Here is a 17,968-nt window from a genome sequence, read left to right on the forward strand (position 1 = left end):
ATGTATGTTTGGCTTTTATAAACTCACATGGCTAAAAGCTAGTCTTTATCATAGTTTAATTACAAAGTTTTATTAGCCAGCAATAAGGATGTTTTTGGATCTTGTGATTCGTTGTTTTTTTTTTTTCTGTAACATATTCGTTGTTTATTATACGATTAATTTACCAAACTCAAAATGGCAAAAAAATGTGAGATATACAACATATAATATGATCGTATTAACTTTTTACAATACGCATACGAATTAGCTTAATCATTTTATCAAATACTGAAATACATTCTACAACCCCCTTTTTTTTGCGTTTGAGCTGTTTAGCCTTTAGAGTACGTTAATGTTCTAAATAATGAAATGAAAATTAATCGTCTTTCTTCATTAAATGCTCGTGTGAACTCTTCGAGATCTAAATCCACCGACAAACCAAATTTAAGGATGCATATGCAATTCGCTTGCTACTTAAAGTCAGTATGTGACTGTTGCTCAATTTATTTGCTGTGAATCTTGTGATCGACAATTTGTCGTAATAAACTAGCACATAATACAAATGATTTAAATATTTAGTTAACCTATGGTTTTCATCTATATTGTAATCAAATTACTACCTCTCAATAAGGCATTTTGTTGACGTTGATAAGGAAAAAAGCAGCACATTGTTGACTGTTTTCTCTGTTTGCAACAGCACCGTCTTCTTCGTTTATTATTTTAAAACTCATAATACACATACACAATTTTCAGTACCCCAATGTCCAAACTGGTTATTGAACTTGTAATATTTTCACAAGTCCCGCAAAATAGCTTATAATAATCAAGTAGTGTATGTGCGCTATGGTTAGACTGATAAACCTTTGAGTGAAATAATAAAACTGAGGATTAATGATTGGTGACATGCTGATCCCACTATGCATATGTATTATATTCATAGACTAATAGTATGTATTATGTAATATGGACTTTCAGTCTTATGGATGGTTTAAACTTTAACGCAGGATTAATAACACTGAGGCTTAAAAATTAGTTTACAGAAATCTATTATTGTACCCGTCAAATTTTGGTGTATCATCACTAGTATGCAAAATTTAATGTTATAAAATGAACATAAAGAAAATTCAAAAATTAGCTCAGGAAAGAGTAACAATCAAAGGAAGCGATGAGGTTAATAAAAGATGAATTAATGTTTGGTGGCCAAACAACAAGATTAAGACCACTCACCAGTTTGTTTATGAATCTTAACAGTAACATTTATATATTATGGTCCATAACCATATATAACCCCTACCTACTACTATACTCACTGAACAGTTGCACCATAAATATCATATGATCCCTGTACAGGGTATATAGCTCACTTGATTATTAAAATATACATTTTGGTGGAGGTTTGTGTCTTTTCTCTCGTTCGAAATTTTCTAAGTAGAGAAAAACTTACAACTTAAAAATGCACTGTTACAAGCTGGTTCAAAATCAATGTAAATTTAGATCGTAAAATATGACAAAAAATTTGTGTTAATTATAATCAGTATGTAAATATGTATAATATGATGGATGATTGATAAGTACAACAACAAAAGTTAATTACTTGACCTAATAAGCCGTGGCGCTAACCAGTTTAGCTCAACTGCAGAAACTTTGATGGATGAGTTGACAACTAATGCTCCTTATGTTTCACAGTAGATGATATTTTAGAGTAATGCATAAATATTAAAAATTGAATATGTTTAAAAAAATAGTTTTAAAAATATAATTTAAAAATTATTCAATCAATTACGTAAATGATTGAAAAATCTAATTAATTATACAGTTTCCAATAAAATTTAAAATAACATAAAAATATTAAAACACCAATAATTTTTTTAAACATCATCTATTCTGAAAATTTATAGAAGAAAATAAAACATCATTGGTAGGAAAGAAAAATTAATGTGAAGTAGTCCAAAAGTATTATTGTTATGACTAAGATGTGTATATGTTGTATTTTATAAGATTTTGAATGTTGATATAAATAGTAGAAACTGAATTCACTAGTTAAATAAGTTAAATTTTATGAATTTCATGAAAAATAATACTCAGGATCAGTCACAGTCTCCGACCTGGTTTCCAAAACGCTGTGGAACAGGCCTCGATGTCGATACTCTTCGCGGTCACACTAAAAACGCCGTCGTATATACTGGTGGAAATGTGAATCTCCACCAACCTCCGTGGGTCCCACGCCACCACCCACTCCTACTAAGAAGCCCTCCCACGTACACCAACTCCCCTTCACGTTTTAATTCCCTTAATATACTTTTATAAATACGTTTGATATAAAAAAATGATTGGACTTCACTTTACTGCTGTCATAAACTTTTTTTTTTTTAGTGAACTTAACAAATAAAAATATCAATATAACCAACTGTACAAGAAATTTGTAATCAAAATATTTACATGTATCGCATAATCGTATTTTCTAGCCACAGTTGATTAATCCGACTTAAATTTGGTATATTCCAGGGGAATAAATACAGCCGTAAAAAAAAAGAAAGAATTAAAAATTAAAGAAATGATTATTTCCGAAAATATCCAGCACCACCAGATCTCTCTCAACAGTAGTTTTTGGCTATAAATAAAGTCACAGAGGCCACTCTCCTTCCTCGTCCTCTCCCTCTCTTCTCCTCGTAGCCAACCCTTTCTTCTCCGATTCTCCCTCCGCGAGGTACGTCCCCGTGACTCTATCGCTTCCCCACGTCTCCCTTATTTAGCTCCCTCTCCCTTCTCATTTCATTTCTCCCTCTCCAGGTTGTTGTTGGTTATTAGAGTGATTTGATTAGAATTTGATTTCTCCTCGATCGGTTAGTTTCATCACTTAGATCTAAACGGTGAGAGAGTTCGTCGATTACAGATCTGAGCTTTGATTAGTGTCGGTCGATTTGTAGATCTTGTGGATCCGGATCTGTAGATCAGATCCGCTTAAAAATATCTCGTAGTGACAAACGTTTGATTTCTACTTCGGAGTAACTCATCTCACTTATCATCTCAATTCATATAATACGACAAAAAAACTACCTACCTACTTTTCGATTTTTATTTTTTTTAACACGTGAATATTTAAATCTGCCACTTTCTTGGAGTTTGAAACTTTGGCTCCAAATGTTTCCAACCTCTTCGCACCGCACTTAACACTAACAAAAATCTCTACATATATCTATATGTTTTTATAACTGTTAAAACCGCACCGCAGTTATACCGCTCAATCTGCTATTACCATTCGGAACCTTTGTTTTATTATCTTTTTTTATATTGATCTTGAATTGTTTTTTACTGTTTGATGCAGTAAAAGTAAAAAAATCGAAATGGCGTCACACATTGTTGGATACCCTCGCATGGGCCCCAAGAGAGAGCTCAAGTTCGCGTTGGAGTCATTCTGGGATGGCAAGAGCACTGCCGAGGATCTCCAGAAGGTGTCTGCTGATCTCAGGTCTGCCATCTGGAAACAGATGTCTGAGGCTGGGACTAAGTACATCCCTAGCAACACCTTTGCTCACTACGACCAGGTTCTCGACACCACCGCTATGCTTGGTGCTGTTCCACCTAGGTACGGGTACACTGGTGGTGAGATTGGGTTGGATGTTTACTTCTCCATGGCTAGAGGAAACGCCTCTGTTCCTGCTATGGAAATGACCAAGTGGTTTGACACCAACTAGTGAGTCTCCAACTCTCTCTATTGCAGTTAGGCTCTTTTTGAGTTTGGACTAATATTAATGATGTTTTTTTTGATGCAGCCATTACATCGTCCCTGAGTTGGGCCCTGAGGTTAACTTTTCTTACGCGTCTCACAAGGCTGTGAATGAGTACAAGGAGGCCAAGGCTGTACGTTATCACTCACTCTTCACTGTTTTCTATTTACTAAGAAATTAATAATTATTGGAGATCATAGGCTTTGGTTTGAGGATTAGTGTTTTAGCTTAGATTCATTGAATGGTGTTTCACATTGGATGCTGATACGCTAAAAATATATATTCACAAACTACAGTTGGTTGATTCAATAGATGTCAGAAATTAATTTGAGTCTAGTTGTATTTTGTACACCTAGAATAGGTTCTGATTTGGTTTGTTGTTTATGCAGCTTGGAGTTGAGACCGTCCCTGTACTTGTTGGCCCAGTCTCCTACTTGTTGCTTTCTAAGGCTGCCAAGGGTGTTGAGAAGTCATTTGATCTTCTTTCCCTTCTCCCCAAAGTCCTCGCTGTCTACAAGTAAGAAATTACTTCCTTTTTTTATTTATTTTGCCATCCATGTGATAATGATAATGTGACACACCACTAACATGAATGATGACTTTGATTTGTCTACAGGGAGGTTATTACCGAGCTTAAGGCTGCTGGTGCCACCTGGATTCAGCTTGACGAGCCTGTCCTTGTTATGGATCTTGAGGGCCACAAACTCGAGGCGTTTACAGCAGCTTATGCTGAACTTGAATCAACTCTTTCTGGTTTGAACGTTCTTGTGGAGACTTACTTCGCTGATATCCCTGCTGAAGCATACAAGACCCTAACTTCGTTGAAGGGTGTGACCGCCTATGGATTTGATTTGGTTCGTGGCACCAAGACCCTTGATTTGGTCAAGGCAAGTTTCCCCGCCGGAAAGTACCTTTTCGCTGGTGTTGTTGACGGAAGGAACATCTGGGCCAATGACTTTGCTGCGTCTCTCAGCACCTTGCAGGAACTTGAGGGTGTTGTTGGAAAAGGTATTATGTCCTTCTAGATTCATCTGTCTTTTACCCGAGTCCCCTGACAAGATTACGGGAGTACTCAAAAACAAATACTATAAATGTTGATCTGTTATCTTTCTGCTTTGATTCAGACAAGCTTGTGGTCTCAACCTCCTGCTCTCTTCTCCACACCGCCGTCGATCTTGTGAACGAGACCAAGCTTGACGACGAAATCAAGTCGTGGTTGGCGTTTGCTGCCCAGAAGGTCGTTGAAGTGAACGCATTGGCCAAGGCTTTGGCTGGTCAGAAGGATGAGGTATTCTCCACAAAACTTTTATCTACCTGCGTCTTTATTGAATCTTGAATAATCTGCAAATAAATGATTTGGTAAGCACTAGAACTCTAATATTGTTTTCTCTTGCAGGCCCTTTTCTCTGCCAACGCTGCTGCTTTGGCTTCAAGGAGGTCTTCCCCAAGAGTCACCAACGAGGGTGTTCAGAAGGCTGTAAGTTTGACGCAAAACCTAAGCCATGTTCCCATTCGAGAATTCAGGTTCTCTATATTTTACTGATCGAGATGGTTTCTAATTGTTATCTCAGGCTGCCGCTTTGAAGGGCTCAGACCACCGTCGTGCAACTAATGTCAGTGCTAGGCTCGATGCTCAGCAGAAGAAGCTTAACCTCCCAATCTTGCCAACCACCACCATTGGATCCTTCCCCCAGACCGTCGAGCTCAGGAGAGTTCGCAGAGAGTACAAGGCGAAGAAGTTAGTCTCTTAAATTTAACCCCTGCTATCTCCTTAAACGGTATGATACTAACCGTTCTTTAACAGGGTTTCTGAGGAAGACTATGTTAAGGCCATGAAGGAAGAGATCAAGAAAGTTGTTGACCTCCAAGAGGAACTTGACATTGATGTTCTCGTCCACGGAGAGCCAGAGGTGAGCTTTTTCCTTTTAGTTTTATATGTTAATCGCCTAACTCTTGAAGTAGAGTGTCAATTCAAAGTTATTCCTGTAGCCCTTGTTAATGGTTCTGACGAGACATGTTACGACAATTTTGTAGAGAAACGACATGGTTGAGTACTTTGGGGAGCAGTTGTCTGGTTTTGCCTTCACCGCAAACGGATGGGTTCAATCTTACGGATCTCGCTGTGTGAAACCACCAGTTATCTACGGTGATGTGAGCCGTCCCAAGGCAATGACCGTGTTCTGGTCCGCAATGGCTCAGAGCATGACCTCTCGCCCAATGAAGGGTATGCTTACCGGCCCTGTCACCATTCTTAACTGGTCCTTCGTCAGAAACGACCAGCCCAGGTACATACATAAAAAACCTTAGTCTGAAACAAACTAGCTGAAAATAGAAAGAACAAAATCATTAAACTATGTACTTATGCAAATTTTGTAGGCACGAAACCTGTTACCAGATTGCTTTGGCCATCAAGGACGAAGTCGAGGATCTTGAGAAAGGTGGAATTGGTGTCATTCAGATTGACGAGGCTGCACTCAGAGAAGGACTACCACTCAGGAAGTCCGAGCACGCTTTCTACTTGGACTGGGCTGTTCACTCCTTCAGAATCACCAACTGTGGCGTCCAAGACAGCACCCAGATCCACACCCACATGTGCTACTCCCACTTCAATGACATCATACACTCCATCATCGACATGGATGCTGATGTCATCACCATCGAGAACTCCCGATCTGATGAGAAGCTACTCTCTGTGTTCCGTGAGGGAGTGAAGTACGGTGCTGGAATTGGTCCAGGTGTTTACGACATCCACTCGCCAAGAATACCATCAACTGAGGAAATCGCAGAGAGGGTGAACAAGATGCTTGCTGTTCTTGAGCAGAACATCCTTTGGGTTAACCCTGACTGTGGTCTCAAGACCCGTAAGTACACCGAAGTTAAGCCTGCCCTGAAGAACATGGTTGATGCGGCCAAGCTCATCCGCTCCCAGCTCGCCAGTGCCAAGTGAAGGAAAGCTTGAAAAGAGATGAATGATTTGAGGAAGGATACTGAGTTCTTTTTCTCTATGATGGATTGTGTTTTGTTTGGTTTAAATTACCTTTTTTAAAAATATTTAGTCGAAGTTAGGTTTTGATGCATATGGTTTCACCTCTTGCTGAGAGAGTTGAGAGATATGCATCTTTTGGATTTGTTTTGTGTTTCTCGTTTTGTATCCTTCATTTCTCTGGTGAAACATATCTTTTTTTCTAAGGGGTATTGAAAGGAAATAAAGATTGGTTCTTCTCCAAGTATGGAAACTGTTTCGAATAGATATCCCAGGGCATCTAGAGATGCATCTTTGCCTTGTGTTTCCGCAGTTGTTGTCTCTTGCTGTTTTTGTAGGTTGGTTGGATTGCACTTGTAGCTTTGTCGGAACTCTATTCATTTTAGGACAGAAGTTAAACAAGAGAATTATCTTTGCCGGGGAGGTTATGACTTGTGGAGTTGGAGCTTCTTATTTTCCCCACTTCAAAGAAGTTGACAAAAAAAAAAAAAAATCAAATATACACTATTGATCCATTTCTACAAGTTTTTATTGAAGCTGATAAAACTTAGGATCCTTAAACTTGAAAACATTAAATAAATAGCTAGACAAAACTAGTCTCAGTCAAACAAAAATGTGTACAACGTAAGAGACAATGACATAATCAAAGTAAAACTCATAAGAGCGCAAAACTGATGTCCCAAGGCATGGCAAACAAAATCACATGAGCAGCGATCCATCTGAATTGTTAAGAGCCTCTTTGGCTTTCCTGAACTTCCCATAGATCGTCTTATTAGCTTTCACAACATATTCTTTCATGAAGAACTTGATGCCGTCCCTCAGAGCTTCATAGTCCGGATTCACAGCTATACGAGTAAACAAGTTCCACACTAGTTTCTCAGTGTGCTCAAAGATGGCCTCGAACAGCATCCGGAAGTGCATGATTCTCTTTGGAGTTAACTGTACTGGATTCGCCAAGTCTACACATTTGAGAACGGCAAGAGAAAGATTGAATGAAACAATCATCTCCGCCACAAATTTCGCTAGATGCATTGATCTCTGAAGTGACATCGTCTCTAGTTCCTTGAAATGGTCCCAGATGCAGTACTGCATAAAACCAACAAAGATGATTAGAGAAAAGAATCATTAAATAACCAAACTCTGGTTCTATAATATACTACCTCCGTTCCACAAAGATAAAAATAAAAATATATGGTTTTGTAAAATTATCAATTTTCAATAAGTTTTAACCAATAATAATTCAATAAAACCAATTACTTTTTCCGAAGTTTACAGCTTTCTAATAGAAAAAGCAAAAAAATCTATTTTAATGGAACTATTTTTTAAAAAAAAACTTATCTTAATGGAACGGGGGAGTAGTAGACAAAGTACCTGTAGTGTGAACTTATGATTCTTGTCGTGCTCACACAACTTTAAAGCGAGAACAGTATAGTACTTGTTAAACACTTTCTCCTGTAAACAACACTCCACTAGAACCCTCATGATCTCTCTGTCCTGCTTTCCTGGCAGGTCCAATCTAAGAAGTTTCTCAAATGCATCAATGTAGTCTTCACTACTCATGATCACGCAAAAAATTGCTTTTCTTGAATCTGTGTTCATCCTCTGTGCATCAGCTAGCTTTAACATTTTCTGGGCCTCAACAACCTCAGCGTCCATTGTTTGCGCTACATCTTCAGCGTGATTTGTTTTAACAACTAGATCTCCAGATAACCACCACTGACCCTTCTTCTCGGTGTCAAGCAGCTTGCTCCATGTGAGCCCTCTTAGTAGTACTTCTTCCACTCTCAACTGGGAAATTATAAAGAAAAAGGGCATATACTTACTCATCCAAAAGCAACGGTAAGAAGCAGAAGCTAAGATATTACCTTTTGAAGCCACTTCTTTACCCTTGTGTTCTGGACAGAATCCTCTTTGGCTCTCAATTTGTTGTTCTTGATTGCGGCAATGGTTTCAAGCATTTTCTCCATCTGAAAAGTCCAGAGGAAGAAACGACTTTAAAGATCATAACAAAACAGTTTCTTCAAGAAGAGAATCTTTCGCAGGTTGCTTACCGTGAACTTATTTATATCAGTCTTGCAATCAGGGGAGGTTTTAATTTCATTTGTCTTGTTCTGGATGCTTACGATGAAGGTTTTCATAGCCACAGGATCGTCACTTCTTATCTTCATTCCACAGCCTTATTCAAGGCATAACAAACAACTTAGAAATGTAACATAAAATCTCAAAACAAACAAGGATAGTAATAGAACTTACTATCTAAAACAATTAGAATAGTGCAGGCATCAACTTCAGTCAGCCGGTTCGCCAATGTCATTAAGAAATCATAAATAAGATCACTGCAAAACAAATACACAACTTCACATTCAGTCCCACAATAAAAACTCATAAATAAAGTAAACAGCAAATGTGTGTAGCTGCAGAGAACTTTACCTGGAGCAAACTCCCAATAAGCAGAGATAAGACAGTAAAAGAGTGATTCCATTCAAAGAGAGACTATCTTCCTTTTGGTATTCATCCTGAAAACAGATAAGATGATATGTAACTACTGCAGTATTTCAAACAAGATGGTGGGAAGAAACATAGTATGCAGAGAGACTTAGGGACATACCTCGAAAGATTTAGCAAGTGAAGCAATAAGCTGAGCACTGAAATCCATTCCAACTTGACAAGCCATGCCAGCTATAAAAGCAGCAAATACAGCGTACCTTCAACAAGGAAGACAAATTATTCAGCCATCAATCGTTTTATTAATCATTAAACTATAGAGAGGTGTAGAGATATTAACTGTTCATTGCCTCTGGCATAAGTTGCCAAAACCTCTTCACAGAAAATCTGAGAGGACACACTTCTTGCAACACTCTGCATTAGTAAATATTACAGTGTGGACAGTATCAGAATGGAAACTGAAGTAACTTTGAACTGTGAAAGGTATTTAAGCTTACGCGATAGAGTGTGGAAAGCTCTGCTGTTATTGTTTCTACATTGGACTCAGCCATCTTATTTAGAAGACCTGTATAACACATACCAAGCATGTCAAACTAAGATTTACAGAACTATAAACACCACGAGGTTAAACAGCCTTTTTGCTAGCCATACCTTTTACACGTGTACGTAATTTAGCTTGTTCCTCAGATTCACTTCTGGCCTGAGATCTCAAATGTGGAGCAACATACTTGACGCTGCTCCCAGGATTAGGTTTCTGCAGAGGAGATTCCACTTTCTCGTCGTAGTTAACAGTCTCTGACTCACCATCATCTGTGATCTCCATCGGATGAGTTTCTACCTCTTCATCTAAAGTCTTCTTCTTCTTACGGTGTTTACGGTCTCTTTTTCTTTTAGGCTCTTCTTCTTCACTATCCTCATCAGAAAAATCAGATTCTCCAAGCTCAAAATCTTCCTCATAGTCCTGTTTTTCCTCTGGTCTCTTTCTCTTACCCTTCTTCTTACGAGAATCACCAAGCTCAGATTCCATAGAATCCAATACAGATGGAAGCCCTTCGAACAAATCATTCATACCATCATCCACGCCTCTTAGTTTCCCGTTCTTTACCTTGAGCTTCTTTGCTAGCTTCCTCTCTAGCTCAGCATCTTGCTCACGAGATAGTGAAGCGCTTTGTGTCTCCATCTCAAGATACTCCTCGAACTTCGTCTTCTTCCTTGGTTTGTTTAGATCTTTCGTTTTGTGTCCTCTTTGCATCTTCTTCTCCTTTGGTTTGACTCTATGCTCGCTTTTCTTTTGTGTAAAAGACTTTTTACCATCCTTGTTTCCACCAGGACTAATTGATTTCACATGTTTTTCAGTTTCTTTATAAGTTTCAGACTTGATCACGTCATCAGTCTTTGTCTGAACTGATGATGATGCTGATACTCGCTTCTCCTTTTGCAACTTCTGAAAACCAGAAAAATCAACAAATCATGAATTGGTAACTAAACTGTAGATAGCAAAACAAAGATTCACACATACCTGACGCTGAAGCCAAGATTCATGCTTCTTCTGGCTCTTCTGCAAGCGAGCTTCTTTACGCTTTTCATGACGTGAGCTCCCTGCTGATCATCAAAAAAAAAAACAAGCACACGAGATTCTTTAAAAACATAGCTCGAGCAGAAAAAATACTAAGATCATTACTAAAGAGAATACATCAGCTTACCCGTTGTATCTGGTCCAGCCATAGATTCTACAAACAACAACAGAAGAAAAATTAGAACTTTCGCTTTCTGAATACGAACACGACAGAAGCACAGAAGTAACAGAACACGACATTACTGAATAAGCTTCAAGCATCTATAACAATGAAGATTCTAGCAAGACCCTAGTTTTACTAAGCCCTTTGGAACCTTAAAGACTCGCGATTCCGACAGAAGGATCAAACTACGTCTAAGACATTAAAAGCAGAACGTATGATTGCACAAGATGGATCATTACTTGAGCAGTGTAAGGTGGACTCTCAAATTCAATCTTCTCCGCACTCGCTTGCTCTAACAAAATTAAAAACTTGAAGGATCGTTTTTTTTCCGACACAGTCGATGAACGCAGGAATTGAAAATTGTATAGATTAGGGTTTTTGTCGAATTTTTAAAATCTTAACGAAACAAAGCCTGCGAAGTTGTTGGGCCTAAATCCGGCCTGGGCAAGGGCACAAGGCACGTATAACAAAATAAATATTGGCTTACAATTGTACTTGTTTGGCAAGTAATTGGTTAACCAAGCACTTGCCTAGAATTTAAAGACTTGCAAAGCTGGACTCAAAATAAATAGAGATTAGCGAAGGTGAAGAAGGAGAGTGAATATCAACTTGACTGTTTATGATTAAACAAAACACAGAGTTTTACGGCTCCGTTAATATAAACATCAAATTTTCACTGAACTAAATTTAAGAGTGTTGTTCACACCCTGGTCAGATAGGGATATTGGACTGCTCTGGTGTTGTAGTTAGACAGATTCTTATAAAGCAGATAGTATTATCAGTTGTCCAATTGTGTATGTAATATTTAACTGCAGTTTCTAAATAAATTAGCGTTAAAAATTAATTAGTATTGGCCTAATAGTTCAGTTTTGTTGAAATTAAAATACACAATTCTTTGAGTTTTGATGGAAATGCAATTCATCAAATTTTAACTTGCTAATTAATGTAATAGATACCAAGTAACATAGTCAGTAGTTGAAAGATAAAATTATCTAAATACTTGTATTTGTGAGTAATAAAAGCCGATTACTTGTTACTCGACTTGATCATAGCAAATACTTGCTTCGAATCCGAGGTAAATAGCAAGTACAAGCCGGATGATAAGTATAGTGTCCATGCCTACCTCTGATAGCTTCAGCAAGTTGTGATGAATCTTTTATATTAAAATCCATTTAACGCATTCTCATCCATAAAAAAGTGTTTGGTCATTCTTGGGATGCGAAGTGAATCATACATTAACATTAAGAAGATAAACATAATGTAAGAAGGAAAACACTTGACACAGTGCATAGACTTTCATTTCTGTAATGTGTTCAGATACTGTTTTGATAGAATCTTAAGTATAACCTTTAATTTTTTCTAACTACAAACTTAACTTGATAGACATTAAGCGTACCAAATAGTGCATCAGAATTCTTCCTTCTCCGGATATAGAGATGAAAGCTATATCAGCTAGAGTTTGAATCCCTTTCTCAGCATCCCAATCACTCTGTGAAAGTGAGAATATGGCATTGTTCACGTTCTCACCCGAACTTATTGAATCTGTCAATAGATAAAGTAGAGTTTTTTGTTTATCAGATAACCCTTCATAGGCAAATCTAATGGCTGTTTCTACATCCTTGTCCCCATGACAAGTTTTGAGCTTAGCCAGTGCAGTTATCCACTCATCTTTGCTTTTTCCGCGCAAAGAAGAACCAATGACTCTGAGACCAAGTGGAAATGGAGAGACAAGCTTAGCTACTTCATCTGCATGCTCCAGATAACTTCTTGGTGGAAAGCGTTGTCCAAATGCAGAGTATGAAATTATCTGAAGAGCCTCTTCGCTTGATGGAAAAGCAACTCTGTATGTCTGGTTCTGGTGGATCCCACATTCTCTTAACGTATCTATATCTTCACTGGTCACAATTACCTTACTTCCATACCTAAGACCGTGGATTACATCTCTCAAACCCTTTAGATCATGAAGAAAGACATCATCAAGAATGAGTAGGACTCTCTGATGCTTTAACCTCTCTTCTGCCTCACCTAGGTCAGGTATATTCATGTCCCTATGATCTAAAATTCCAGATAGTAACTCTTTTTTCAAACGATTTTGCGAATCATATCTTTCGAGGCTGTGCACCTCATACTTTCCCTTAAAAATCTCCTTATAAAACTTGAGTTGGAAGTTACTGGAAACTTGGTTGTATAAGGCTTTAGCTATTGTGGTTTTGCCAATACCTGCAGGGCCCCAAATGCCCACCATCTTCACCTCGTCGGAATCTAAGCGTATCATCGATTTCAGCTTTGCTACATGAGCTTCCACTCCAACCAACCGATCAAAATCGGTTGATGGCAACTCGTTAGAAACATCTTTGACGATTTTTGAGATCATCTGCGCTTCACTAGCCCTAAGAAAAGATACACAAAAAGTTAGAACACTATTGATTTGACATGAAAACAAGGACCAATAGTGGGTTACGTAACCATGCATAAATACAATATCATGACGAGGTGATGGCGAGATGGTTTGCTTCAAGCTGATAGAGGATTTATAAGTTTGTAGTACCTTCAAAATACATTTAGATACAAGATGCATTATTTGTAAAAAAGTTTTTTATGGGTTGAATAAATTTAACATTCATTCAAAATAAATACCCCAATATTGCAGGTATGGTGGGTATGAGATTTATAAGGGTTAAAACATTACTAAATGATCAATACATGTATTATTCTTCCTAACAAGGGCTACATAGTGAATTTGCACTTTATGAAAGTTTAGAACAGTACCATGAAGTTACATGTTCCCCAGCGATAAGGGCAACTTGAGTCAACGCTTGTCTCCATGTCTTCTTCTCTTCCTCTGTACTGCCATTACAAGTTTCCTCAAAGGCCTTTCCGAAATCTCCGGTCTGTTTTCTCACATCAGATGGTTCCACGTCGTAGAATATTGTCATCACAGTTTGTCCTAAAGAAGCCCTACAATCCATGATCAGCTGCAACTCATGTAGGCACCAACTCGAGGAGGCATAGTTCTTCGAGAGGATCACCACGGCGATCCTTGATTCTCTGATAGCTCTCACGAGCTCGGAGTTTATTGATCCGCTCATCATGATCCCGTCGTCTACGAACGTATTTACTCCATTGGTTTTCAACCCTTCAAGAAAGTGGCTGAGAAAGCTTCTCCGGACATCTTGTCCACAGAAACTTGGGAAGACGTCGTAGCTGTATTGACGTGTTGATGATGATGATGATGAAGAGGAAGGAGAAGAAGCAGCGATGAGAGGGTGAAGAGAGTTGCAATCTGTTCTTGATTCTCCCAAGACAGACTTGAAAATTCCTCTCAACATCTTTTTTTTGGTAATTTTGACTATTGAGAACACAATAATATCGTTAAAGAAGACTTTTGCCCTTGGGTCCTGCCTATGCAAATGGCCTCTACATAACAATATAAGAGCGCGTAAAATTAGTTGATAATCATCGTGTTTACACGTTCACAAACTTAAGCTTATGTTTACTCAATAAAATATGACATTGCACGTTCAGAAACTTTCAAGAAAAGAGAGAGTTTGTGTTTATTTATTCCCTTATTTTTCTGTTTGGCCAAAGTGTTACATCATAAAGAATGATTCGCTTGTATATATATATATATATATATAACAAAGAAAAACATTCCAAAGGACTTAGTCAACTTTAGTTGTGTACATTGTTTGTTACCATGAATCACTTACTTATCCATGAATGTTTTTAATGTAAGGAAAATGGAACCTATGGTTTATGGGACTATCTCATTCCTTTAGCTCATTCTAAAGTTTAGCAACTACTTAAAACTAGGTCAAGAAGGTCAGTGATAAATTCATCATCCAATCTGTCTTCCATATATCAACACGCCTCAGAGGAACATGGAACACTGAGTAAGCTGAGAAAGAATCTGAAGTATGAAAGCATACAAGATAGTCCAACTCAAAGTAGGACTTCTAACAACGATCTCCAAATAAACAAATAAAAGGCATATGCATATGATCAACATATATGAACTCAACTCTTGTCTTGGACAAGTCCAAGATCTCTATACTTGCAGGGACAGGAGGTAATGTTTTCAGGTTCTTACATCCCGCCATTTCCAATGAAACTAGACGAGAACATAACCTGATTAATGAAGGCACTTTCTCTATCGCAGTTTCCCCAAGAGACATGAACTGAACCTGCGTTGAAATACACGGAAACCTCTTCAACTTCGAGCATCCCCTCAGGTTAAGGACACTGAGGGATTCCAAGTTGATATTGGTCGGAAGAGCCTTCAGTTTTGTGCAACAAGACATGTCCAAGACTTTTAGCTTATTAAGGTTTTGTAGAGAAGAAGAAGAAACTGTGACCAAATTTTCGCAGAACCTGAGATACAGTTTCTCCAGATTCATTGCTCCTGAGAGATTCGGAATGTCTTTGATGTTTTTGGAAGAACTCAAATCCATATACGTGAGACTTGTCAGTGGCTGAAAACATGCACATACACAATGATATAACTATATTGAAAATTTTAAAGTAACACAGGATTTTTGAATGACACTTTGATATAAGAAGCATACCTGAACACCTTCCCAAAGCTTTACAAGCTTGCTATCTCGCAGAGTAAGTTCAACAAGAAACTCAGGACGAAACTTAGAGGGCATACATTTTATCGGATATGAATCCCTATGTAGTAACCTTAGTTTACGTGGTAGATAATCCAAGCCGTGAGGTAACTGCAACTTGACTGCTTCATCTGGAAAATGATTGTATAGCCTCAAGAATTGGAGATTAGTCATTTTCTTGAAGGCTTTTTCACTTATATACACTTCATCATCGAGTTCGGACATATCTAAGGATATGCCTAAAACATTTTTTGTACCCTGCAAATGTACCAAAAGAAAAAATATAGCTAATTAATCTGTTAATGAATAAATGAAGTACTGCACCCGTATCTGAAGAAATAATTAACACGAGTTTAACATAATATTTGAACTATAGTTGATTTTGTGATCAGTAGGGAATGTATGGATGTGTCAACACTTACAGTTTCATCTACAAGTACATCCGAGATCTCCTGAGCATCGACTAGGAACTGACGTCTTCCAGGATCGTTGATACATTGTCCTCGAATGATTTCTTTACCCATTTGTTGTAGCAAAAAATGCATCACTATATATCCATCAGCATATATATGTATAAGAGATCTGTCCACAAGGACTTTAAGTCCAAAGTCTGCATCCAATGCACTCTTAGCAAGCAACTGCTTCACACGATCCACCTTCTCGCCATTGAACAAGCACGCGACATGAAGAAATAGAGTCTTATCTTTCTCATCTAGCCCATCATAGCATACTCCTAACAGTTTCTCTATTTTCCCATTTAGACTAGTTCTAAGTCGTGGTATCGCGTTTATCCACTCCTCTTTGCTCAACCCTCGCAAAGATGCACCTAGAACGCTGAGACCTAAAGGTAGATCACCAGCAAGTTTGGTAACTTCAGTAGCTAGATCATAAAACCCTTTTGGTGCCGAGTTATCTCCAAAAGCATATCTACACAAGATCTTGAAGGCTTCACCTTGAGATGGATAACCAACTTCATAGACTTGGTTAATCCCATGAGCCTTCAAAAGCTGTCTATCTTCTGTAGTGACAATGATCCTGGTTCCATAACCAAACCATTCAGTTGTATCTATTAATGCATTTAGCTGCTCTAATCCATCAACATCGTCAAGAACAACCAAAGCTTTCTGATTTTTTAGCCTTTCTTGTGCAACACCTAAATGGCTTATCTTAGTTCTTTGGTTGAAAATTTCAGAGAGAAACCTTTCTTGTAAATGCAACTTCAAACTATAACCATGGAGTTCTTTTCTCATTTGAACCCCCTTAACATTCTCCATGAAAAGATTCAACTGAAATTCATCACCACTAGAAGAAAGTTGATTGTATAAAGCTCTCGCAATGGTGGTCTTACCGATTCCAGCAGGACCCCAAATACCTATTATCTTCACTTCATTAGTGTCCAGGCATAACATTGAGTTCAAGTTTGAGACATGAGCTTCCAATCCAACTAGATCTTTGAAATCCTTTGAGGGTGTACACCAATTCAGCTCTTGCAAAACATTGGTGACAATCCTTTCAATCATCACCGCATCATTGTCCCTGAAACAAATGAAAAAAAAACACATCTCTTTAGTATAGACTATTCTTTAGGCTTAGGCATTCGAGTATTCAGATTGGGTTCTGGTAGAAACCGAACCGATACCCACGGGAATTAGATATGGGAAAAAGACCATAATAAAAACTGATCTCAACCCGTCTATTTCGGATCGGTTCGGATGCCCAGGGGTACTTTTCATAATAAGTTTGCAATTCTTGAAATATTGATGAAACGAACCATTTTGAAGAACAGTCGCCGGCGATACTAGCAACACTGGTTAAAGCTTGCTTCCATCTCTGCCTCTCTTCCTCTGTTCTCACATGACAAATCGTGTCAAAAGACTTTCCGAAATCTCCAGACTGTTTTCTTACATCAGTTGGATCCACACCATAGAAAATCGGCATCACTGTTTGTCCAGAAACTTCCTTGCACTCCATGATCTCTACCAACTCGTCCAAGCACCAGCTCGAACCACCGTAGTTCTTGGAGAGAACAACAATGGAAACTCTTGATTCCCATATAGCTTGTTTAAGCTCAGGCCATATGGACCGACTTCTCTTGATTCCACCATCTTTAAATGCATCTATTCCGTTGAGTTGCAGCTCCTTGTGAAAGTGACTTAGAAAGTTCCTACGTACATCTTCCCCGCAGAAGCTAGGGAACACATGGTATCTCCTAGGATGAGAAGAAGAAGAAGCCATAAAAGAGTTATCCTTTAAATTTGTCTCTCAACCACTAACTTATGTAATAAGGAAATGTGTTAATTCAATTGACGACAAAATATGAAGCCATTTTACGATGTTTTTCTAGAAATATTTTTGAGAAACAAGTTCGGCGTCTACAAAGCTTATTTGATTCATACTAAAAAAAAAGAACATACAAAAAAGGCTACTTGCTAGATACATTGAACTAAAACTTCATCGATTGCATGTATATAGAAAACAAAGTCT

The 17,968-nt window shown here is 38.1% G+C and overlaps 3 protein-coding genes and 1 long non-coding RNA gene across 6 annotated transcripts; 1 reads left to right on the forward strand and 3 right to left on the reverse strand.

Moving 5' to 3' along the window:
• The first annotated feature begins 2,437 nt into the window (after positions 1 to 2,437).
• LOC103851137 (5-methyltetrahydropteroyltriglutamate--homocysteine methyltransferase 1) lies at positions 2,438 to 6,926 on the forward strand. 2 transcript variants are annotated; one of them, XM_033285755.1, is made up of 12 exons: positions 2,663 to 2,686; positions 2,770 to 2,822; positions 3,305 to 3,673; positions 3,753 to 3,840; positions 4,097 to 4,224; positions 4,324 to 4,715; positions 4,832 to 4,995; positions 5,104 to 5,184; positions 5,279 to 5,445; positions 5,512 to 5,617; positions 5,742 to 5,992; positions 6,084 to 6,654. In XM_033285755.1, exons 3-12 carry the CDS (start codon positions 3,324 to 3,326, stop codon positions 6,652 to 6,654), a joined length of 2,298 nt encoding a protein of 765 aa, XP_033141646.1. In that variant the 5' UTR covers positions 2,663 to 2,686; positions 2,770 to 2,822; positions 3,305 to 3,323. The 2 variants fall into 2 exon arrangements, with proteins under 2 accessions (XP_009126216.2, XP_033141646.1); XM_009127968.3 differs by lacking the exon at positions 2,770 to 2,822 and having other exon boundaries at positions 2,438 to 2,686; positions 6,084 to 6,926.
• On the reverse strand, positions 3,064 to 3,479 carry LOC117132134. Its single transcript, XR_004455625.1, has 2 exons — positions 3,246 to 3,479; positions 3,064 to 3,108 (listed from the first exon to the last, which is right to left on the reverse strand). It is a non-coding gene; the product is annotated as an uncharacterized LOC117132134 (long non-coding RNA).
• Positions 6,927 to 7,188: 262 nt separating the features above from the next.
• Positions 7,189 to 11,294, reverse strand: LOC103851138 (nucleolar MIF4G domain-containing protein 1). 2 transcript variants are annotated; one of them, XM_033285754.1, is made up of 13 exons: positions 11,114 to 11,294; positions 10,839 to 10,865; positions 10,655 to 10,737; positions 9,787 to 10,579; positions 9,633 to 9,700; positions 9,476 to 9,549; positions 9,299 to 9,395; positions 9,121 to 9,206; positions 8,944 to 9,026; positions 8,742 to 8,866; positions 8,556 to 8,657; positions 8,062 to 8,478; positions 7,189 to 7,776 (listed from the first exon to the last, which is right to left on the reverse strand). In XM_033285754.1, exons 2-13 carry the CDS (start codon positions 10,858 to 10,860, stop codon positions 7,390 to 7,392), a joined length of 2,337 nt encoding a protein of 778 aa, XP_033141645.1. In that variant the 5' UTR covers positions 10,861 to 10,865; positions 11,114 to 11,294; the 3' UTR covers positions 7,189 to 7,389. The 2 variants fall into 2 exon arrangements, with proteins under 2 accessions (XP_033141645.1, XP_009126218.1); XM_009127970.3 differs by having other exon boundaries at positions 10,655 to 10,734; positions 11,114 to 11,257.
• Positions 11,295 to 12,016: 722 nt separating this feature from the next.
• Positions 12,017 to 17,830, reverse strand: LOC103851141 (disease resistance protein RML1B). The gene is made up of 6 exons (XM_009127972.3): positions 17,256 to 17,830; positions 15,907 to 17,020; positions 15,440 to 15,742; positions 14,834 to 15,346; positions 13,644 to 14,338; positions 12,017 to 13,264 (listed from the first exon to the last, which is right to left on the reverse strand). Exons 1-6 carry the CDS (start codon positions 17,717 to 17,719, stop codon positions 12,238 to 12,240), a joined length of 4,116 nt encoding a protein of 1,371 aa, XP_009126220.2. The 5' UTR covers positions 17,720 to 17,830; the 3' UTR covers positions 12,017 to 12,237.
• Between the last annotated feature and the right edge of the window lie 138 nt (positions 17,831 to 17,968).

This window comes from Brassica rapa, chromosome A02, assembly GCF_000309985.2.
Source record: "Brassica rapa cultivar Chiifu-401-42 chromosome A02, CAAS_Brap_v3.01, whole genome shotgun sequence".
Lineage (NCBI taxonomy): Eukaryota > Viridiplantae > Streptophyta > Magnoliopsida > Brassicales > Brassicaceae > Brassica > Brassica rapa.

Bases quoted from the DNA above. Each gene is read 5' to 3' on its own strand.
- LOC103851137 (XM_009127968.3), top strand. From the start codon at position 3,324: ATGGCGTCACACATTGTTGGATACCCTCGCATGGGCCCCAAGAGAGAG. The intron at 3,674-3,752 runs GTGAGTCTCCAA...TTTTTGATGCAG, and splicing joins AAGTGGTTTGACACCAACTA to CCATTACATCGTCCCTGAGT. The intron at 5,446-5,511 runs GTTAGTCTCTTA...GTTCTTTAACAG, and splicing joins AGAGAGTACAAGGCGAAGAA to GGTTTCTGAGGAAGACTATG.
- LOC103851138 (XM_033285754.1), bottom strand. From the start codon at position 10,860: ATGGCTGGACCAGATACAACGG. The intron at 10,580-10,654 runs GTATGTGTGAAT...TCTGGTTTTCAG, and splicing joins AATCTTGGCTTCAGCGTCAG to AAGTTGCAAAAGGAGAAGCG. The intron at 9,550-9,632 runs GTAAGCTTAAAT...TTACTAATGCAG, and splicing joins AGCTTTCCACACTCTATCGC to AGTGTTGCAAGAAGTGTGTC.
- LOC103851141 (XM_009127972.3), bottom strand. From the start codon at position 17,719: ATGGCTTCTTCTTCTTCTCATCCTAGGAGATACCATGTGTTCCCTAGC. The intron at 15,743-15,906 runs GTAAGTGTTGAC...GTACATTTGCAG, and splicing joins ATGTACTTGTAGATGAAACT to GGTACAAAAAATGTTTTAGG. The intron at 13,265-13,643 runs GTACTGTTCTAA...ATCTTTTCTTAG, and splicing joins GGGGAACATGTAACTTCATG to GGCTAGTGAAGCGCAGATGA.